This window comes from Periplaneta americana, chromosome 11, assembly GCF_040183065.1.
Source record: "Periplaneta americana isolate PAMFEO1 chromosome 11, P.americana_PAMFEO1_priV1, whole genome shotgun sequence".
NCBI lineage: Eukaryota > Metazoa > Arthropoda > Insecta > Blattodea > Blattidae > Periplaneta > Periplaneta americana.
Window position 1 is genome coordinate 17,600,870 of NC_091127.1, and position 25,185 is coordinate 17,626,054.

The window sequence follows — 25,185 nt, forward strand, 5'->3', positions numbered from 1 at the left end:
ACCACAAATCGTGTTCTGAAACAACTATTGTCATCTTCTGCATCCAAATACTGTTTCTGTTTTGTCTGTTCATTGGTTTGCTTGTAATTATATACCCTTGGTTGCGTACCAGATTTTATATACTCTTTTTATTTTCTGCAGTATGTAATCAGGGGTATAGTTGGAAAATAAAAACAACTAATACTCAACATAACACTTCAAAATTTTCCACTCAAGGATGAATTTCCACTGTAAATTTTCTTTAATGGGAGTTAAGATATTCTGCTCATTGTCTGTCAGAGCACAACCAGGATTTCATATATGACAGTGAATTAAACTGATGCATAGACTACAAACCTGGCTTTCAGGTAAAGCTGACATGAATACTTTAAAGGGAAAAATTGTTTCAGGGCCGGGTATCGAACCAGGCACCTTTTACTGAGCACGCCCAATGCTCCGGACTGAGCTACCCAGGAACTATACCAGATCCCGACTCAATTATTCCCCTTATATCCACATACCTCAAGTGGGTTAACAGAACTTCAGAGCCGAAAGAAAGTGTGCACTCAATGCTTGCTGTTTGTGTTGTCTTAGGTACGAGACAGAATGACGGATCAGGCTGTGAACCTCGCTAGGCACGTGGGCTATGAGAATGCTGGAACCGTGGAGTTCTTAGCAGACGAGACAGGAAACTTCTATTTCATCGAAGTGAATGCCAGGTTGCAGGTGGAGCACACAGTAACAGAAGAAATTACAGGGTAAGTTAACAGGCTATGGAAAACCCAGTGGCGGGCATTCAATCCCTCCTAACTCAGCAGTGCTGGGGTATATAATTCACGCAGTCTTCTAATTTATATATACTGTAGGTATTTTTTTTTAACTAGTTCGATTAATTAAAATGTGTCTCAGTGAAACATACAGCAGAGTCCGTATAGGTCAGTTTCTATCTGATCCTTTTCCAATTCACTGCGGGCTAAAGCAGGGAGATGCACTATCACCTTTACTTTTTAACTTCGCTTTAGAATATGCCATTAGGAAAGTTCAGGATAACAGGCAGGGTTTGGAATTGAACGGGCTACATCAGCTTCTTGTCTATGCAGATGACGTGAATATGTTAGGAGAAAATACACAAACGGTTAGGGAAAACACGGAAATTTTACTTGAAGCAAGTAAAGCGATCGGTTTGGAAGTAAATCCCGAAAAGACAAAGTATATGATTATGTCTCGTGACGGGAATATTGTACGAAATGGAAATATAAATATTGGAGATTTATCCTTCGAAGAGGTGGAAAAATTCAAATATCTTGGAGCAACAGTAACAAATGTAAATGACACTCGGGAGGAAATTAAACGCAGAATAAATATGGGAAATGCGTGTTATTATTCGGTTGAGAAGCTCTTATCATCCAGTCTGCTGTCCAAACATCTGAAAGTTAGAATTTATAAAACAGTTATATTACCGGTTCTTCTATATGGCTGTGAAACTTGGACTCTCACTCTGAGAGAGGAACATAGGTTAAGGGTGTTTGAGAATAAGGTGCTTAGGAAAATATTTGGGGCTAAGCGGGATGAAGTTACAGGAGAATGGAGAAAGTTACACAACACAGGACTGCACGCATTGTATTCTTCACCTGACATAATTAGGAACTTGAAATCCAGACGTTTGAGATGGGCAGGGCATGTAGCACGTATGGGCGAATCCAGAAATGCATATAGAGTGTTAGTTGGGAGACCGGAGGGGAAAAGACCTTTAGGGAGGCCGAGACGTAGATGGGAGGATAATATTAAAATGGATTTGAGGGAGGTGGGGTATGATGATAGAGACTGGCTTAATCTTGCACAGGATAGGGACCGATGGCGGGCTTATGTGAGGGCGGCAATGAACCTTCGGGTTCCTTAAAAGCCATTTGTAAGTTTGTAAGTATGTAGGTATTTTTCATAATTTGGATGGACTTCTAGCGGAGTTGGCGCAAGGATATTTCCATCTTCCCTGCTTGTTGATACTGCATCAGACTGGAATGGGTATATTGCTGTGTAATCTAGGGAAGTAGCTTACGTCTAGAGAAATGTGACGTAGCTATTTTTTTGTTCCTCTTATGCACACTTGATGTGTTTCAGTTGTATTCATGTTAGAGTCCCTCTATAATATCTAATGTCATTATAAAAATTAAAAGGTCTCTAATTCGTTTTGATAAAACTTCAGTCAGTCGATATTGTGGATGAATTTTGCAATGAGCTAGCCAGCATTGAATGATCTCACTTCAAATAATAATAATAATAATAATAATAATAATAATAATATATTTATTATTATTTATTTATTGATATTTATGTGCTGGACAACAGCCATAGGCCAATAAAAGTCCAGCACAGTGATACAAATAATGCAATAAAATGAACAACTATGGTACACGTTACATAATAGAGATAACAACAAAATGAGTATAGATTACGATTAGTTTACAAGAATTAATACTATTACATTTTATGGAAAGGAGTTGATTCATACAAAAGTATTACCGGTACCAATATGTGTAGAAAGATAATGCAATTAATATTAGCAATGCTGACATCCACTCCTTCACAGTTTCACTTGGACATTGTTCACTTTATTTCGTTTTCTTTCCTTTTAGTTTTTATCGCCATTGTACGGCCAATGAATCTAGTCAAGTGCCACTGCATTGAATTAAAAAAAAATATATATATATTAGCAAAGACATTGCCATATACTGATACTTCTCTACATTGAATGGATCGAAATCGCCTACATGTAAGTTAGCATGTTTAATACATCTGGAGACCGGCGAGGAAGATTTAGAATTTCTAATATAGAAGAGTTTGTGATGTCTCATGTCCTTCATAGGAATACGAAGGCTGACACTGTTTAAGAAAGATTGACAATTAATGTCACCTTTAAGGACCTTACATAAGAATAAGTAATCGAGATCATGACGTCTGGCATACAGGCTTCGACATTTAAAGTGCTCGCATTTTTTATCATAGTTATACCCGGATTTATTAGGCAGAAATCTGTACGAACATAATGAAATAAATTTCCTTTGAATATTTTCCAGTTTTGCCGAATCAGTACTTGAAATAGAGTTCCAAACTACAGATGCATATTCGAATTTCGATCTCACTATTGTATAGTATAGTATTAAAAGAGAGTCAGGTGTTGAAAAGAATAAGTAATTGACCGAATTATTCCTAACATTCTTATTGCATGGTTATAAATATAATCAATGTGGTTATGAAAATATAATGTATTGTCAATACACCGAGATCTCTAATACAGTGTTTTCAATAATAATAATAATAATAATAATAATAATAATAATAATAATAATAATAATAATAATTTATTTTATTTACTGATATTTACTGTATGTGCTGGACAACAGCCATTGGCCAATAAAAGTCCAACACAGTGATACAATTAATACATTAAAATGCATAACTATGGTACAAATTAAATAATTGAGTTAACAACAAAATGAAGAACATAGATTACAATAAAAGATTAATTTACAAGAATTAATACTTTAAAATTTAGGGAAAGGAGTTGATTATTAAAAAGTATTACCAATTTGTGTTTAGGATTATGCAAATAATATCAGCAAAGACATTGCCATATTCTAATACATTGAATGATGATGATGATGATGATGATGATAATGATATAATAATAATAATAATAATAATAATAATAATTCCTTTTAAACACTGTAATAACATACTAGCTCTGTATTTAGTTGTACAGGATATTAATTCTAAATTTAATACCCTAGTTATAAAAATCCTAAAGCAAAGGAGATGGGCGTACTGGGAATAGGGTTGCCAGATTTTCATAATGCAAATAAGGGACAGTTGCAACATTTAACTCCAGGAAAATGTGAAGAACTTATAAGAGAGAGATATAGAAATATGTGAGCCCATTTCAGAACATATACTAGCAAAAAAAAAAAAAAAAAAAAACCGTAATCTTACACCATTGAAGCTGTTACATTATTACCCATTAGTTTGAATAATTTCGAGGGAAAAATTGTTCCGGGACCGGGCATCGAACCCAGGGCCTTTGGTTAAACGTACCAACGAACGAAATTATTCAAATCAACTTTACAGGGAGTTATACCTGAAAGCTTGATTTACCCATTACTTTATTTGTAGCAATACAATTGAAGAGTCCACTGCAAGAATGATGGATGTCATTTGGAACACATTTTGCAGGAGAAGCAATTGAGAGTTGAAATGCTTAGCGCTCAAAGCTTAACTGTGATTTTCCGATCGTTACTGGACAATGACTATCAGTGTTAATGTCATATAACTCTCTATGTACATTCTATATGTCTCAAGCTATGCATTGGCAGTCTTGGTTCATTTTCGACAAGAAAGTGACATCCATCATTCTTGCAGTGGACTCTTCAATTTAAAAGGTATTGATACAGATACCTTATTGATACAGATTGGAGAAAGGTAATCGCAAAGGTTGTGTTTATACAAAATAGTATATAATATTCTATTTTTCTAAATGCAGTATGTTCTCTTTGTTTTATGTGGACAAGAAACACTCAGTTTCGTTTGAAACATTTTTCGCATTTTCACATATACTACACACAATCCGACAGCAATATTACTGTACCAGTAACCATGCACATCTAATGCTTGGAATAAAATTACTTTTAACTAAAGCAGAAGCAGCTAGAAGTTTAGATTTATTTCCTCATTGTCACGTTTCTAAAGACATTGATGTTAATAAAAAGTGACTGTTTCTTATCTTAATTCTATGTATAATAAAAATAAATATTAAAACACTAACAAATGAAACAAGTAACAAACAGTTTACAATTAATTGCTTCTTATTCAAGATAGACTGAATAATCAGTACTGGTACTTTCTGAATGCATCAACATTTTTTATCGAACTATAACCGGTTCATATTATTTTTGTAATTGTTTTTAATTTTATTATAGTTCTTTATATAAGTCTGCTTAGAAGTTAACATGAGATGCAGTAATGTTACATACGTTATGCGATATTTATCTGTCTTAGAATCGATTTAGTACAAACGCAGATCAGAGTGGCTGAAGGCGTGACTCTTCCTGAAATGGGGTTGTCACAAGAAAAGATAACTTCCCAGGGTTATGCAATTCAGTGCCGAGTGACCACTGAAGATCCTGCCAAAAACTTCCAGCCTGATACCGGAAGAATAGAGGTGAGAATTGTACTGCAGAACATTATAGATTTTAGAGAGATTGGTGTAGTTTGTAAACTAACTCTGGCGTGATTAAAGAATCTTGTAAAATTGTAGCATAAGCCATTTTATCCCTTGAGTTATCAATGTGTGAACTTTATTGATGTAATAGTGGAAGAATGATTATTTAATTTGTATGATGATCTAATCTTATGTACTTTAATTTTACTTTATGTAACATATTTTATTAATAAGATCATAGTATATTTTTAATAGCTGTTACATAACATTGCAATTAAGGGGACACTCAATTATATTTTGGAACTTTTTTCCTATTCGACCAATCTTTTTCAAATTTGGAGAAAAAGTTTAATATACACATGGAAAGTAACATGCAAAATCTCAGCTCATTAGATCCAATACTTTTCAAAATAAAAAATATTTCAATTTTTAATCAATCATTAATTGAAATATCACTTTTAATTATCATTTTTAATTTTTTGGCTTTTTGCATTTGACTGTGACTTCTCAATTAATAGGGGAAGAATTCTGCTTATTGATTTAGTTCTGTCACGTAAATTAGTGTAGAAATTTAATTTTTCATTTCTATGACACTTTTTCTCCAATTTTTAAGTTGAGTGTCCCCTTAAGCATGACTATATATTTGCATTTTAAAATTTATAAAGAAGACTAGAATAGAAAAACTTTTGACACTATTAGGACTATGTTTAGTGATCTAAATTGCAACAGCACTATTTTTAGCAATACTTTATTTTCCTAATATTGAAATAGCATTTTTCAAGAGTTGCACATATTTAACCTATGAATAAGGTCATGTGACATTAATAAAACTTTAGAGAATAATCACTTATTGTAATTGTCTTGACTTATTTCTTTACACACACAAGTTTTGGACTACCATACCAGTGTTTTTTGTTGAGGGTCAGTGATGATAATAATAATAAGCTAGAAATTGGTAGCACTTGATTTCTAGATTATTAAAGTTGCTAATTTTTGAGAAAGTGTTTTTGTTTCTCCATTTTTTGACTGAAATCTGTGTGGTTGACTGTAGGTGTTCCGTAGTGGAGAGGGTATGGGCATCCGTCTAGATGGTGCGTCAGCATTTGCAGGCGCCATTATATCCCCGTACTACGACTCTCTGCTAGTGAAAGTGATTGCTCATGCCGGAGATCTGCAAGCATCAGCTGCCAAGATGAACCGAGCTCTCAGGGAATTCCGAGTCAGAGGAGTCAAGGTGAGTCAACAGCGAACAGAATTAACGGTACTTTGTAAATAACGCGCGAGTTTCATAGGACTTTACAGGACAGCTCTTGGAACCCAAACCCCCTGGCTTATAAGTTCAGCTTTCTACAAAGAGAGGCAGTGAAAAGTTATCGCACTATGCAGGGGACATCGGGGAACAGATTGTCCGCATAACAATGATTTGAATAATTTATCATGAGTTATATGTCATATTTTATTACATATAACTCATGATTAATTATTCAAATCGTTATACTTATTACTGTGAACACCTTATTGGACTTACGTACGTTTAGATTTCGTTATAACATTATGAATATCTGATGATGCCGTATAGGCGAAAACGTTCATAAAATTTCTTCTGTAAGATGTATTAGCAAATAATAATTTTGAAAAAAATGATAAATAATATGATTGAAAACTTTAAAATAAATTTTTAACACTGAGTATACATGTTCGAGCTACCTAGACAAAAAAAAGTGTGCTTTGAAGGAAAACTTAAGAGGATTTTACTGTTCATCAAATTCATCATTCTCAACCAGGTTTGAATTTGCACTTATGTTGAGAGAATGACTCAGTGACATATTTCATTGTAAATTAAAGAGCACTCGTAATGAACTTTTAACATGGTTTCAGTAGATCTGAATTGTTATACTGTATTTAATGGATGTCTAAAGTTCATGTGTTTGACTGAAGCCATCTTGTGTTCCAGACAAACATTCCATTCCTTCTCAATGTGCTCGAGAACCAGAAGTTCCTCAATGGTACCCTTGACACGTACTTCATCGATGAGCACCCTCAGCTCTTCCAGTTACCTCAGTCACGCAACAGGGCACAAAAATTACTCAACTACATTGGAACGGTGTTGGTGAATGGACCCTCAACGCCACTCGCAACCAAGCTGAAACCTGCAGAAATTAATCCTCACGTGCCTGAAATACCCATAGGTAACATATGACAGCAACATGTCTGTAGAGGGGAGTGGGAATGTTTTCAGTGTTTCTGAACTTGTGCCCGAAATATTTGTTCAAGTGACTGTGGTCAAATAAGACAAAATGAATATCCTTGCATTGTCTTGTATGAAACCATAGGCCTACTTGAATCTTCAGGCATCAGTGCAATCTTAATAGATTCTTGTGGTCACAGGCGTCGACTCCAGGTCCTTTTGCCCCGGTGTATTTTATTAAACAATGTCGGAACATGTTCCGTGAAATACATAGTTAACTCCATTTTGAATCTTGCGTACACTACTTTTAACACTTGAATATAATTAATTGATTAGCTAGCAGACTTACTTGAGTTAATTATGTAAGATTTGTGCGGCTTACAGCTGTTTCAGTGCTTCACGCACCATCTTCAGAGCCTACTAGATCTCGGCATCATCTCGAACTTCTCTGCCTGTTATGTGGGTGTGTTTGATTGTTGAAAGGTGTTGAAGAATGGAGTCAAGTAGTGTGTGTGTACTGAAATTGATCAGTGTGTTGAGAATTTGATCGGGGTGTGTTTTAGTGTGTTTGTATATTTCGTATTGTTCTAGTGTGTTGAGTTTTTGGTTCTTGGGTTGTATGTGTAGGATTTCCATGTCCGCATTTATGTTATTGTATGTATGGTTAGCATTGGAAATCCTACACATACAACCCAAGAACCAAAAACTCAACAGACTAGAACAATACGAAATATACAAACACACTAAAACACACCCTGATCAAATTCTCAACACACAGATCAATTTCAGTACACACACACTATTTGACTCCACTCTTCAACACCTTTCAACAATCAAACACACCCACATAACAGGCAGAGAAGTTCGAGATGACGCCGAGATCTAGTAGGCTCTGAGGATGGTGCGTGAAGCACTGAAACAGCTGTAAGCCGCACAAATCTTACATAATTAACACGAGTAAGTCCACTAGCTAATCAATTAACATAGTTAACTTATAAGAGTTAATCAGTTACAACAGAAATAAAATACAATTTCTTGTTATACTGTAGTTATGTTGCTTGAACTCAGCAACAAGCGATTTTGAATGCAACATAAACGTGAACGGAAACAAGTAAAAATTAATAACAATTTAAAAGCTAAGCGTAGTAGCTGAGTATCACATGGATATAATGAATATAAATACGAGTACATATACCACCCAGTAACTCATGGATCTCTTCCTAGCCCAAGCTTAAAATAAAAAATCTATACATACGTTCATGGTTAGCCTACTTGCTCCATAGAATGTTCGCTGTATGAAATGCTCATGGAGTTCATTTGAATTTACTGGAATTTGAACTCAGTTCTCTAGCATAGAAAGCTGGCACTCTGGTCAATAAATATCTTAATGGCAAGTAAAAGTCTGTGATTTAAAGAAAATATCAAAATACTAGAATAGAATGTAAGTAAAAGAACGAAAATAATCTTGAAATTTTAATAACCTAATAAAAATATTTGTCCTAGAGAAGAAAAGATTAAATGTGGAACATATTAACGTTAAACTAAACCTAAATTAGAGAATAATTGTACCATACCAATACACTGGGAACACATTTAGCCATCATCATTCTTTGTAACATATATGTTGAGTGTGGGGATAACGAATGTGATGCACTAATTTGATATACAGTTTAAATGTCTGTGATTAAATCCATAAATGTTAACTCTGGTTTATAAAAGTTAAAAAGATAAACAGTCATCAACTAAAAGTCACAACTCACTCGATTAAGGGCAGCTTTTATTTGAATCACATACATTGTGATGAGCATCAGTTAGAACAATTTGTCTGGTTTTCAGCTTGAGGATATTTCCCATTGATAACAGCTTAAATATTATCTTTTTATTATTGTACATACTGAAAATCAATGTATTTCGCTGCATCTCTCTCTACTCTTTAAAAAAAATTAGTTTGGTCATTATCAGATGAGAAGTGGGAGAAGCCAAAGTCATGCTTTTTTCCAAGAAATAGAAAGAGATACTGTAAATGATTTGTGTTCAAAAACTTAAAAAAACAAAGGACGAAATCCGAGTATTGAAAAGAAGAAAACTGACTGATTCTCTAAGCAATGGTGAAAAATGAGAAGCAAAAGCTGCCCCACTGGCAAACCACTATCACTTACCCCAATGAAAACCAATATCATTCACTATTATTGTCAATTTCTCGCCCTCCTTTTCTCCCTCTGTTCTACCCTCCATCCGTCACTCAATCACTTATTTGCTCATTCACTTCCTTCCTTTCTCCTCTCCTTCACTTCTTCTATCACCTACTCAATCATTCACTTCCTCGCTTTTCCCACTCATCTTTTCACTCACTCACTCACTCGCTCTCTCACTCACTCATTCACTCACTCACATTAAGTTTGTTTCAGCACAGTTCAGAATTGATTCTGAACTGCCTGCTCATATGCGTTCCAACAAGTTTTGAACTGATACTGAACTCGCAGTTCCCTGTTCCAACATGCTTTGGAACTCATTCAGAACCAGTGAAATTGGTTCTCGATTGAGAGCAGGAACTGGGAATTCGGAACTGCTGACGCATGCGTAGATTGTTTAATCTGAAGTTTTGGTTAAAATGCTTCGAGACTAGGCAGATTAAAATCAAAAAAAAGTCCATCATGAGAAATTTGGAAGGTGATAGCGATCTATTTTACGAAGAATTAAATTCAGAAGATGAATATAATTTTAATATAAGAAGAAACTCCGAAGGCTCAGAAAGAAGAGTTTAAGAAACATTCCAACAACGTAAAATCCTGAACTATAGTCCCGTCGCTCTTATTTCCGGCAGCCAATCACGTTGCAGGTCGGGTACATTTAAACATGTACATCTTGTGATTTGCTGATGACGACGTTATGCATTTCCTAAGGCTCAATAAATACTTACTATAATCGCCCGCCATTTTGGCTCTTTCGTTGGCGTTCACAGAAAGCACATGAAGATGTTATTTGCCACTCAATTATTTGCTGAATTACAGTACGTTTTATTTATTATCATAGGAGCTACGACATGATAATGTTTAACGGTGTGGCAAATAAATTCCACATCTGGTAGCTCGGCAACGAAAGAACAAAAATGGCAAACGATACTACTTACTTACACTTTACAGAGCCTTCACTTCCTAAGACGTAAGCAAAGAGGAGGAGTCACGCCAGGAATAACAGCGTCGCGACTATAGTTCTGACAATGTACACAACTGGCATATGCGTCGAAAGAAGTTCGGTATTCGGAACGCATTCTGAATTGCTTGCTGAAACAAACCTATAATCTTTGGAACTTTCATTCACTTTGTCTTTCATTGCTTTTCCTCTATCTTTTATACACATACACAAAAAAAAAATATATATATATATATATATATATATGTTGTACTTGTACTTTTTCACATGCTCTCTTTCATTTTTATTTTCCCACTCACTCTTTTTCATCATCCATTTGCTCACTATCCTTCTTTGCACTCAGTTACTTGCTCGCTGCATCACTTTTTCCATTCCATTTATTATACAAGGTGGGTCAAAAGTCGCTTTCCCCAATATTCGTTCTTAGCTTTCATATTTGTGCACATATGCAGATGTCATAACTTAAATAAACAAATAGCTGGTGTAATAAGTGATGAGTTGACAACCAGTTCGTGTGTCAACAGTTTTTACGATATCATGTCTTGAAAACAGCCCTCGTTTTGCCGAAATGCAGTTAATATGAAACAGGATGAAGCACCACCTTATTTTGGTGTAGGAGTGAGGGACCTCTTGAACCAGCAATTCCATGAATGGATTGGCCATCATGGCTCAAAAGAATGGCACCCAGATCACGCGACCTGACACCATGTGATTTTTCGCTGTGAAGTATCCTGAAAAATAATGTTTTTGCTCAGAAACCGCAGGATCTGCATCAGTTGCGACAGATGATCGAACAGTCATTCGTGAAAATTGATGAAAATCGTGAGTTATGTTCTGCCATCTGTAAATCAGTACCTAAATGTTATGAATTGTGTATCGAGAAACAGGGCCTCCATTTTGAACAAAATCTGTAAAGGAATGTGTACTGTAGTCAAATGGACCAGCCTGATGGGCTAGTGGTCAGAGCTTCTGACTATAGTTCATGAGGTCCTGGGTTTGATTCCCCGTTAGAACATAGGAATTTTTCCTTAAAGGGGAATGTTCCTGTGTTCGTCCATGGTCTGGAAATTATGTTAGGCTTAGGTTTAAGACCTCTCTTGGCACTTCATGATCATCCTATCATCATCATCATCATCATAATCATCATCATCATCGGGGCAGTGTAATTCCGCCTTCCAGGCACCCCAACCTCAGAATTGGGTTACAAATAAGCCATTGCCAGGAGACACCAGAAATGTCAAATGACAACCTGGTGGCATTGGATTAAAAAACAATATATATTCAAATGTAAATTGAAGTAATTAAATGTAAGGAAATGTTTGGGGAAAGCGACTTTTGACCCAACTTGTATTTTACTTTTTCACATGCTCTCTTTCACACTTTTTCATCATCAATTCACTTACCTGTACAGTACTTTCTTTTTCACTCAACTACCTGCTTGTTCCCTTGCTTTTTCTGTTCTCTCTCTCTTACAAAAACACACACACACACACGTACACACAAACACACACAGACAATATACGTTAGTACATTTATATATTACTTTTTACATGCTGTCTTTCACTGTTACTTTCCCTTTCACTCTTTTTCATAAAGCATTCACTCACTTTCTCTCTCTCTTTTTTTTTATCTAATTACTTGCTTGCTCCCACACGTTTTCCATTTTCCATTCTCTCTCTTTTACACACGCACACATACACGCACATAACAACACAGTATTTTACTTTTTCACATGCTTTCTCTCACTGTCATTTTTCCAACACTCTTTTCTCATAATCCATTCACTCACTTTCTCTATTTTCATAAACTACTTACACGTTCCCTCAGTCCACACCTGTGGAATAACGGTCAGCGCGTCTGGCCCCGAAACCAGGTGTCCCGGGTTTGATTCCCTGTCAGGACAAGTTACCTGGTTGAGGTTTTTTCCGGGGTTTTCCCTCAACCCAATACGAGCAAATGCTAGGTAACTTTCGGTGCTGGAACCCGGACTCATTTCACCGGCATTATCACCTTCATTTCATTCAGACGCTAAATAACCTGAGATGTTGATACAGCGTCATAAAATAACCCAATAAAAAAAAATTACTTTTTACATGCTGTCTTTCACTGTCACTTTCCCTTTCACTCTTTTTCATAAAGCATTCACTCACTTTCTCTCTCTCTTTTTTTTATCTAATTACTTGCTTGCTCCCACACGTTTTCCATTTTCCATTCTCTCTCTTTTACACACGCACGCACGCACATACACACACACAAAATATACGTTAATACATTTATGTATTACTTTTTACATGTTGTCTTTCACTGTCACTTTCCGTTTCACTCTTTTTCATAAAGCATTCACTCACTTTCTCTCTCTCTCTTTTTTATCTAATTATTTGCTTGCTCCCACATGTTTTCCATTTTCCGTTCTCTCTCTTTTACACACACACACACGCACACGCACACTACACGCACATAACAACACAGTATTTTACTTTTTCACATGCTTTCTCTCACTGTCATTTTCTCAACACTCTTTTCTCATAATCCATTCACTCTCTTTCTACTTACTCGTTCCCTCACTTCTCTCTCTTTACACACGCATGCATACACACACATACACATACGAGTACACACAGCCTGTCTTTCACTCATTGTCCCATTCACTCTTCTCTCTCACACACACGCTGTGCTCACTCATTTATATGCTTACTATCACTTGTTCAGCCATTCTTTTCTGCCTCACTGTTACCAAATTCACTCACTCAGACTGACCGGGAGGAACACTTATAAGGCACTGTACCATTTGGTCCTCATCGGTGTGTCAGGTGAGTGACTAGCAACCTCCATCTCAGATCCTCCCTGTGGACAGAGTTGTGCATCTTTTTCTGTAGCATAGTGACTGTATTGACTCACTCCCCTTTGCACAGGTTGTGTTGCGTGACGGCTCTGCGTGAGGTAAGTGACTTGTTGTTGCATGTTTTGCACCAGGGCACTTGCTTCGGGCACTACTCGATTGTCTAGTTCAGTGGTACCACTCTTGATGATGCAAAACACAATGATAATGTTTCGAAATAATTCGAACTTAATAAAGTTTCCACTGTTACACAAAGAAACATTTTTTTTTGTGTTGTTTCTATATTTATGCGTGTAAGGACACACCGTAGAATAACAATTAGGAAGACAGCACACAAGTGTATGTTATTTTGATTATTTATGAATATATGCTAGATCTTTCTTATTGAGCTCCTCTCACTAAGTGACCTTAAACACATGCCAGTATCATTTATTTTTCTAACTACATTCATTCATTTTATTAATTAATTTCTTTTAGTTATGCATACAATTTACAGATTAGAACCATCACTTTTGAGGAAAACTTGAAATTGAAATTGTAAGCTCTCAGAACTACAAAACTTCGACTTTATTTTCTTAAATTGTTATCACTTCGAGCCGAAATTTTCTGTACTTCACCATCACTAATGATTATAATTGAAGAGTCCACTGCAAGAATGATGGATGTCACTTTCTTGTCGAAAATGAACCAAGACTGTCAATGCAGAGCTTAAGACATATAGAATGTACAGAGAGAGTTATATCACAGTCTAGTATATACAGTCGTGAAGCTCAATACGTAGTAAATATGCAAACACCACTAGGATCGCTAATATCACCTCATTACAGGCAATGCAAAATAGTACCGTCACAGTCTATTGTCTCTAGCACCCTCAAAACTCAAGCTTCGTGACTGTATATAGTAGACTGTGGTTATATGGCAATAACACTGATAGTCATTGTCCAGTAATGATCGGAAAATCACAGTTAAGCTTTGAGCACTAAGCATTTAAAAAACTTTCAATTGCTTCTCCTGAGAATTGTATTCCAAATGACATCCATCATTCTTGCAGTGGGCTCTTCAATTAATATACATAATTACTTTTGAAAATGGTGAACTGCGTAGTAAAATAAAAATTTACAAGACTTTTCAATTAGTGATATAGCACATGTAATAAATGGACTTCATGCGTTGTGTCTCTTTTATCATTACTGTGGTAAATCTGCTCAACTAGACAATTTGTGACATTGTAAAATTAAATTTAGCACGTGTTGAAAGTATTTATTTAGTGCATGATTTCAGTTTGAATACATCTTTAATTTTTAATTGTTAAGGGGATATGGAATTCCTATCTTTCCCTATGTTAAAAGGAACATTTTCTCAGAATCTATTGTGCTTAGGTCCCCGAAATTTTAACAATTTGTAAATATACGTCTTCTCAGTAGTCGAGTATTTTGAAGTTTTTTTTAAGTTATGACTTGTTTGAGATATGTTTGTTAAAATTAAAAAAAAAAAATGGAGGTAATTTTAGCTTAACTCACAGTAACAGAAATAAAGCGAGCTTCAGAATAGGCGCAACTCAGAACTCGTAGATTTACAAACTAAATATTTCAGGAACTTAAGTACAATATATCCTGAGAAAATGTTCTTTTTTTTTTTTTTTAACACATGGAAAGATAGTGATTTGGTATTTCCTTAACGAGAAAAAGAATCAGTTAACTTTCTGGGTATTCATTCATCATTGCATCTTCTTATCTTTGTCAGAGAAATATTTGGTGAATATTTTGCACCATTTCAATAATTCCTTACGTTTTGTTACTAATAATGCATGAATAAATTACGGTACCTTTACTCTATGTTCGGAATAACTCTTATTTCCTAGTATACCATATGTACTTGAATAATCCTTGTACCCCAATTTTGTGAAAGGAAATTTTGAAAAATTTTTTTTCCCCCACCAAGTAGCCATTACGTTATGCTGCTTTTCCTGCGAAAGCTGAATCTTTCGTAATTAAAATTAATGCTTGCATGAGCCATCCATGGCTGACCTTTAATACTGTAACTCCAAGGTCCTTCGCAATAGCAAGCACTTTAATTTGATATATTTCACTTGAAACAGCACAATCCAACTATCTCTTTTTAGTTACATAGTTACAAAGCCTTTTCTCAATTCCAGGAAACTTTGCTTGTTGCCTGCGAAATCCCTGGCAATTACCCATTGACAGTGACGTAGCGTCAGTGTAAGCTAAAAAGCTTAGCTTCCCCGGTTAATAATAATTTCATAATAAACCGGCAGTTTATGGAGAAAACTAATTATTAATTTTAATAGAATTTATATTTACGTGTTAAATATTGTGATGCGGCAGCTCAGGATGATTTGTGATGCAGCAGTAAACAAGAAGCCTGCACACACCAGCTTCCAAGCAGACTGGTTTCTTCTGTGTAATCCACCCCGCAGATTTTCCATCCCTTTCTAACTAAACTACCCTAGTCGCAAGGCTCGCAAGAAGCTAGCTTTAACATTTAAAATAAGTAGTTTCCGAGTTATCCCTTTTCATCAATTATATTCATTTGAAGTGTTGGTGTGCATTGTGGCTGATATAATAAATAATGAGCGAAATAACAGTTCCTGACACTAATTTAATTGAATTTTTTAGGACAATTGTATTATCAAGACTGACTTACGAACAAAAGTGTGATTTAAAAAACAAATGACCGACTCCCTTGCTGTCAATGAAGGACACAACCAAAAGACAGACGCATACTTACGTAATGATACTAATATTGTTATTTCTCTAAGTATGACAGGGAGTGAGCTAATGTTATACGTATACATGTCTATTTGTTAAGAGATATGTGTAAACCGTGAAATCATATTTTACTACGTATCATTTGAGGTCATGCCTTATTGGTGTTACGAGGTTCCAACCAATCTTCGACTGCTGACTTGAAATTGACTACTATTTATTTTAAGACTGTATTTTTGTAATACGTTTTCTCATATTGCATGAAAGACAACTTGAGTTAGCTTCCCCTGCTCAAAATTTCATGCTACGCCACTGCCCATTGATCTGCTCAAGATGCATTTTGTTTTCACGCCAATCGTGTATACAGCTTTCATCCATGTCGTGTCGACCTGGTTGGTGAGTTGGTATAGCGCTGGCCTTCTATGCCCAAGGTTGCGGGTTCGATCCCGGGCCAGGTCGATGGCATTTAAGTGTGCTTAAATGCGACAGGCTCATGTCAGTAGATTTACTGGCATATAAAAGAACTCCTGCGGGACAAAATTCCGGCCCATCCTGCAACGCTGATATAACCTCTGCAGTTGCAAGCGTCGTTAAATAAAACATAACATTTTGTTAACATTTTCATGTCATACTTTCTTCCTGCTGCGCTGTTACCAGCTTGTTCTGCTTCTACATTTATTTGGAGTTTCTCTTTAGCACAAACTTCTTGAAGCCATGATTAAACACCCTACTATAACACCTGACTCACTGCTTCACACTTAACTGATCCACGCTTAATGCATACTTTTGCTTCAAGGTCGAGATACCCACCACTACCAACATTGCTGCCAATTTTTGCAAAAACAATATGTGGGGATTATTCGAGTATATATGGTATGTGTTTCGTAGTATTTTCAAGTACATTAAGTTTATATACCAATTCAATTCAAAATTGTCTTATAATAAGTAGGTCGACACCCTGCACAAAAATAATATCTAACTCCTTTATTGAGTTAATAAAATTCGGAACTTAACATCTAATTTAGTACATTAACCATATCATTAACGAAACATATCATGCCATCAGTTAGCAATTGTGTATGTACTTTTCCAGAATAAATTATGTCCATTGTATGCATTTACACTTATGTACATCTCATTCATTTCTTTCCACAGGTGCAGAAAAAGATGTATATTCAATTAAAAAAAAAAATTACTTATTTTTGCCATAAAACTGAAATCATGTACTTGATTAGTTGGTACCAGTATTTAATATTTACCTAGTCCAAAATTAGTTATCTAGTTCTAGGTATGACTTGAAATTTTTTTTTTTCTTTTTTGGTTTTTGATGCACATGTTTTGTTTTAGCAAGCTTGTATGTTGCACTATCCCCATCACGAATCCACGCTTTGTGAAATTTCAGATTATTCAGCCCGATCTGCAAGCTCTGAGAGTGACTCTGAGGGAGATGTCCCAGGTCAGTACTGTAAGGAGATATCTTAATAACAGAAAATTAATTTTATATTGTTGTCACCTCTCTTATAGATTTATTAAACAATTTAAATTATTTCTAAAGATACTCCAGCTTTACATTACAATCTAATATCAATAAAAAGTAAATTCAGAAATCTTTGTATGTAACTAGATGACATTCGTGTTCGCACATGAAGTAGAATAGTTTTATTTTTGTGTGATAATTTGTGCACAGTTTTTATGAGAAATTCCGACGCATTAGGTCTAACCTATAAGATACAAATTTCATATTTTCTAGGACTATTTTATTATATTGTATTTTTACAGGTGGAACCAATCATTTTTGTAAAATAAACTTAATGTGTTATTGATGTAAAATGGAATATGAGTTAACATTAAAGTCTTGCAGGGTATTTGTCAAATAACAAAATGTTAAAGTTGTGTTCACATTGGTTCCGCATGTGTTTGGTATCGGTGGTCTGTACTAACCTTTGCTCCATTGTAATGTTCCCTTTGGCACGCCCAAATTACCACTGTCTGCCTGTCTGCTGCACGGGGCGTGGTTGCCAATTTCTTTGTCGTGTACCGGTATTATTTTTTCTCTGAAATTGGTGTAAAATCTAAAAGCTGATAATCTTTTATGGATAATACATGTTATGAAATGTTATTTTCTGATTAATATGTTTTCACATTTTTATAAAATTTTATTTCATGATACTTGATGCAGCATACCAACATACCAGCCAGCTTACATATCAGCAACACGATACTCTTAAGAATTTGCATTTACTCAAACAGGGCTTCTATCCATTATCCTGTATCCATTTCAGCTATTTTCTAAGTCTTCATTTTCATTTTTATTTTATTTATTGTGGGTGTGATACTTCTACAATTTTATACCTGACTCAGTGATGTAATTATGATTAACTCTCCTTTATAAAATTGTACACAATTTGTGTTAGTAGAGGAAGCGCAAAGAAAGCTTGCCCATTTGACTGGTGCGCAGAAAATGATATTCGGTTCTCGTGCTGCCATGCTCGTTACAGGGCTGCTATGAATCGCCTAATGCTGATTACAGGGTGCATTCGAAAGCGCGGTCTTGAGCTGTTCGTATCATGGAGTGTATTGTGCAGAGCGTATGCGTTACATATTCTGCGTTTTATCCCTAATATGAGGAGTTTTATATAGTTCAAAGTGTGTTTGTTAAATAATAGAGTTCTGTATAACATTCTATGTACTTAACAATACCCCCCCGTTTGGCTCTAAATTAGGAAGTGCTAATAAAACGTTACACAGTCAAACTAGGGAATTATTTATAACGTTTATAAATTTATAAAAAACGAAACAAGCTCCGTTCGTAACATAGGGAGTATATACAGATTAAAATTAACCGACCATAGTACCCTAGTTATCGGAACATTTTAATAAAATCACATAGTATTAGTCCTTAGTGTTTTATTACACCGTCAAATATCAATTATTACACGATTACATATTTCTTATAACATCTTTGTCATTTCATTCAGTGATTTTATATGTAAAAAAATTCATGCTTCTGTATTTTCAACAGTTACATATTTCTTATAACATCTTTGTCATTTCATTCAGTGATTTTATATGTAAAAAAATTGTGCTTAATTATTTTCAACAATGTTATGTTATTAGTTACTCTGCAACAAGGTTTAGGTTCCGTTAGATGTGCTGTGATAAATCTCAGTCGAAACATCAAGTCAGCAGACGACTGAGAACTGAAGACAGTTTGCCAATCGAATCGAAGCGAGGTCGAGTGCACCCAAACGTTTCCGAAAGTTTGCGCAGCTTTCCCTGGCAAGCTCTTCTTGCGTCTACTCTATATCAAAAAGTGATAATAAATGCAGGAAATAAAATTGGTTATTATATTGATTTTCTTTTCTTATTCAGTCTCCATTCTTGATGATTAGAATCTTTTATTAAGAATCAGTAAGATCCAGTTTGCCTTTAAACACAAAAACATCACTGTTTGAAGTTATTACATATTGGAGTCCAGGAATATTGACTCCTCAGACCAAGTAAGTTTCAGTTTCGATGGTGATGAATTTCAATACATCTTAAGAGTGCTTAAATTCTTGAAATGTAAATAAAATTCTTGTTTTAGGAATTTAAAAGTATGCAGTTTAATTTCGATGCTAGATTCATGTAGATATATTCATCATCATGTATCTTCCAAGAAGTTAACATATTCATTCATTGTTCTACCAAGGGTAGGTCTTTCACTGCAAACTCAGCTTTCTCCAATCTTTCCTGTTTTCAGTCTTCCTCTTTGTTTCTCATATGATCCATATATCTTAATGTCGTCTATCATATATCTTTTTTCTACCCCAAACTCTTCTCCCGTTCACCATTCCTTCTAGTGTATCCTTCGGTAGTCAGTTTCTTCTCACCCAATGACCCAACCGATTCCTTTTCCTCTTCCTGATCAATTTCAGCATCATTCTTTCTTCACACACTCTTTCCAACACAGCTTCGTTTCTTATTCTGTCTGTCCATTTCAACCGTTCCATTCTTCTCCTTATCCACATTTCAAATGCTTCTATTCGCTTCTCTTCACTTCGTCGTAATGTCCATGTTTCTGCCCTATACATTGTCACACTCCATACAAAACACTTCACTAGTTTCTTCCTTAGTTCTTTTTCCAGAGGTCCATAGAAGATGCTCCTTTTTCTATTAAAATCTTCCTTGGCCATTGCTATCCTCCTTTTGACTTCCTGGCAGCAGTTCATGTTACTGCTTATAGTACATCCCAAGTATTTGAAGCTGTCCACTTGCTCTATTACCTCATTTAGAATTCGCAAGTTTATCTTCTGTATTTTTCTTCCTATGACCATGCTCTTCGTCTTATTTGCATTTATCTTCATCTCATACTGCTCACAGCTGTCATTTAGCTCCAGTAGCATATTCTTTAGTATCATTTCCTCTTCTGCTAACAACGCCATATCATCAGTAAAGTCCACACCTGTGGAGTAACGGTCAGCACGTCTGGCCGCGAAACCAGGTGGCCCGGGTTCGATTCCCGGTCGGGGCAAGTTACCTGGTTGAGGTTTTTTCCGGAGTTTTCCCTCAACCCAATATGAGCAAATGCTAGGTAACTTTCGGTGCTGGACCCCGGACTCATTTCACTGGCATTATCACCTTCATCACATTCAGACGCTAAATAACCATAGATGTTGATAAAGCATCGTAAAATAACCCACTAAAATAAAAAAAAATCATCAGTAAATCTTACGCACTTTATTCTTCTTCCTCCTACTATCACTATCTTTACTAAATCCTCCAAGTAGATGTTGAATAGGGTAGGTGATAAAGGACATCCCTGACGTACTCTTCTCCCAATTTCACTTCCTTCTGACATTTCTTCTCCTATCCTGACTTTGACTCGTTGTTTCATATAAAGATTACTGAACAGTCTTCTTTTTTTCCAATCCACACCATTTTTCTTTAAGATCCCCATCAGTTTATTCCAATCCACTCTGCCAAAAGCCTTTTCTACGTCCATAAATATTACATACACTTCTCTAGTCTTCTCTAGGTATCTTTCGCCGATTGTCTGTAGCAGTCCAATTGCATCTCTCGTACCTTTTCCCTTCCTGAAGCCAAACTGCTCTTCTTCCAACAGTTCTTTCATTTTGGAATATAAATGTCGACATTCTAAATTGTGTTAAGGAAATTAAGAAATCTTTGTAAGAGTATTTTTTATATATAAATGCTTATTGATTATCATTAGGGCTAGGATTTTGATGAAATTGCATCTTTTTTCTAGTAAGCCAGAAACATAGCCGCTTTAGTATTTATATGTTATGTGATAAACAGAGTGTCTTAAAACATATTTGTTAGGGCATTTTTTTTTGCATTTTTTGCCTGTTTCAACTCATAAGAGCATCTTTTGTGTTATTCGGATATTTTTTTAGGCATTTTCATTTAATTTTGGCCACAAATCCCCATTATTAATATAAAATAATGTCTATTTCCTTTTTTATATTTTGTCTACATATTTTGTCCATTAATACCCTTTATTTTTTACTTGGTTATTTAACGACACTGTATCAACTACAAGGTTATTTAGCGTCGATTGAGTTGGTGATAGTGATATGATATTTGGCGAGATGAGGCCAAGGATTCGCCATAGATTACCTGACATTTGCCTTACGGTTGGGAAAATCGTGGGGAAAAAACCCAACCAGATAATCAGCCCAAACGGAAATCGAACCCGCACCCGAGCGCAACTCCGGATCAGCAGGGAAGCACCTTAACCGACCAAGCTACGCCGGTGGCTAATACCCATTATTTTGTATAATATTTTAATCGTTTTTCTACACAAATATTGCCCTTTTAATATAGTACACTCCATGTAATGGATCAGTCCAAACATCCCTTCAATATAGACTCCTCTATTCTTGCTAATTCCGTATAAGAGTGGCCTTGTGGTGGACTACATGGAAACTACATCAGGTAAAATAATTAATTAAAGTGTACCACTTAGAAAAAATTATGTAAAATTAAATAAACTTAAATGTTGGTACTGGAATTTAATTTAATTACTAGTCTAAATACTAAATAGCACAAAACTCCTTTTCCTACTAAACCAATTTTAGAATGTAAGATCAATTTTTAGGACATTTTTAAGGATATTTTTGAAAGATTTTTAGGTCATAAATGCATTGTTTTTAGGGCATTTTTTTATGATTTATAGGTCATCAAAATCCTAGCCCTAAGTATCATTAGTCGTTAATAAACAATCTGTTTCTGGAATGTAGAAAAAAATCCATGTCACATTCTTAACTGTGGGTTTTGTAACCTGGATAATGAGCACAAGTTGACTGGTGCGTATGTGTTTGCAGGTCCAGAGCCTCCACAGGGATTCCGTCAAATCCTGAAATCAAAGGGTCCAGAGGAATTTGCGAAAGCTGTGCGCAACCACAAGGGTCTCCTGCTCATGGACACAACGTTCCGTGATGCTCACCAGTCTTTGTTGGCAACTCGGGTTCGTTCACATGATCTGTTACGCATCTCCCCCTATGTCGCACACAATTTCAACCAGCTGTACTCTTTGGAGAATTGGGGTGGCGCCACGTTCGATGTTGCTCTGCGCTTCCTTCACGAGTGCCCATGGGAAAGACTTGAAGACATGCGTAAGCTGATCCCCAACATTCCATTCCAGATGTTGCTTCGAGGTGCAAATGCAGTGGGCTATACAAACTATCCTGACAATGTTGTTTTCAAGTAAGTGTACTATCAACTACAAAAGCGTGATGAGACAGGCCAGATGCGAGTTATGCAGCAGATAATTATTATTCGCTAAGGGTTTGTTTGGGCTGGAATATACTGAGAGCAGTTCCATAACCTTGAAATCGGTTTTGCATAAACGTCATTGTTTCAAGATTCAGAGAAAGAAAGTGGGGTACATCCCGGAAGTTATTTTAAAGCTGAATAGCCTTGATTTTACAAGAAGCAGCTTCCTTTAGACTTTCTTTTTTTACTTCCAGTTGTATGTATGTATTTATTTACACTGCAAGTGGGCAAGCACCTGGCAGTAGCAGACGGTGGGTTTGAAAGTTGAGGAGGCCAAGAACTGATGAGAATATAAAAATATAAGGCCTGAGACTTACAGTACCTCATTACCAAGCACAGAATTTATAGGTTTTAAGAAAAAAAAATAAGGTTTTCCAATTTATGTTTTAGAGTTTTAAATCTTATATTTAGGAATTTATATGATTTTACGGGAAAAAAATAAAATAAAAATCAACAACATAGGCTACTGTTAATATATTACAACGGCTTGGTAAATATTGCCTCTCTTTAGGATATTTAAATCCTAACCTACGAATTAGATCTTTTTAGGTCATATTAAATTTAAGAATGTTACCCTTTGCTACATAAAACGAATAAAAAAGCAATATTTCGAGAGTAACGAGATAGTAACAAAATTGATTCGAACCTAAGAATCCGGGGCTTGCTCATTACTATTACATAGTCTAATTTTACAGCAAATTAACTCGACGATCCTCTTTCTTCTCAAACCGATCAAATAGGACACAACATACTGAACAACTGCTACTAGAAGAAGCTAAAGACAAATCTGCATTTGTTTCTAAACTCTCGAGATTTAAGATACTGTATAAATAAATATATCTCGTAACACAAAAGAAAAAAATAACAGGAACACCCGCAAACAAGAGAAAAATCTAACAACATAAAAGAAAACTTTTACGCAGAGAGAGAGAGAGAGAGAACTAACAACATGTGACTTAAATTTCTAAAACCAAGAAGAGAGAAAGAGAGAGAGCTTCCCAATACAGTCGAAACAGTTGTCAGCGGTGGGTAGGACGTCTCCAAATTCGCTCCCCTCGCGCGTTCTAGCCAAGTTTAAACACTCCGCTAACCAGCTATCTTATTGGTCGAACTACTGTTGTCATGGTTACCGGGGAGTAGAGTGATGTAACCGATTCCTTTCTCCTGGTCTCGCATAGACACTGCAGGCTGCTAGATGTCGACTATACAGGTTACAGCGCTATCTGTTATTTTTCAGTACGAATTATTTGTGCTATCTACAGTCCTAGATCATATATAAGACTACAGTATAGCATGCGGGTGTCACCAACTGGATGTGGTCGACTTTACATAACTTACATCTTAGTCATAGTGAATAGTAACATTAATATAAAAGGAAAAATGTTCGTCATTTGCTATAACTTGTTTGTGATCTTAATTCAGCTGGAATTATTATTGCCATATTGTGTTCTGGTAAAATATTAGGGGAGGCATGGCCTCCCTTGCCTCCCCAGAAAATCCGCCGCTGGCACCCGGTGGCAGTGGTATACACAATATAAACAATACACAATAAAATTACAATACACAATACAATTATATAATACACAATACAATTATATACACAATACAATAAGAATACACAATACAATTTAACACAAAAATTACAATTAATAATAAAACGTAAAATAACCTAATTTTACAATACAACCTACATATGTATAGACCCTACTTAAGTTTCAACAGTCTTTTACTTTACTCTCATCTCACTCACTGTAGTGGCACTATGACGCATTTCACTGACACTTTAGCACACATTTCACTGACACTCTATAACACATTTCATTGATGCTATAAATTATCACTGATCGGAACTATTCACTGCACTGTAAAACCATAACTTCACTGACTCACCTCGCTTCACTGATACAACAGTTCAAATAAGACAAATAATTACACCCTTATGCATACTTATAAACAGAACTACATTTAAACTAAACATTTCGTAAGACCCTCTTACACGCTATTTTTAAATAATTTACAATTCAAACGAAGGGAGTAACTCATCAGGCTAAATAAATACATGTCACCTTAAAAAATTAAATGTTAAATGTCACCTTAATTTCAATTTGGACTTTATACACAACTTTTTAAGCTATTCTTGAATCTCCTTAAGGAAGGACAGCCCTCAAAGACCGCTGCAGATAGGTCATTCCAATCATTTATAGTTCTATTTAAAATGAGAATTTACCTACATCCGTTTTCTGTTTCCTACATTTGATTTTAAAACCATGATCGTTCCTACCATAGTACGTTGGCTTTTCTAACCGAGCCG

General features: G+C 35.5%; 1 protein-coding gene across 4 annotated transcripts in view; it reads left to right on the plus strand.

Moving 5' to 3' along the window:
* Positions 1 to 25,185, plus strand: part of LOC138708854 (pyruvate carboxylase, mitochondrial-like) — a 223,790-nt gene that overhangs the window by 161,796 nt on the left and 36,809 nt on the right. For 3 of the 4 annotated variants that reach the window (XM_069839105.1, XM_069839107.1, XM_069839108.1), the window contains exons 7-12: positions 574 to 737; positions 5,029 to 5,191; positions 6,243 to 6,425; positions 7,146 to 7,380; positions 17,500 to 17,553; positions 22,424 to 22,805. In XM_069839105.1, coding sequence (XP_069695206.1) covers positions 574 to 737; positions 5,029 to 5,191; positions 6,243 to 6,425; positions 7,146 to 7,380; positions 17,500 to 17,553; positions 22,424 to 22,805 — 1,181 coding nt within the window. The remainder of the gene's footprint in view (positions 1 to 573; positions 738 to 5,028; positions 5,192 to 6,242; positions 6,426 to 7,145; positions 7,381 to 17,499; positions 17,554 to 22,423; positions 22,806 to 25,185) is intronic. The other variant, XM_069839109.1, reaches the window with a different exon arrangement.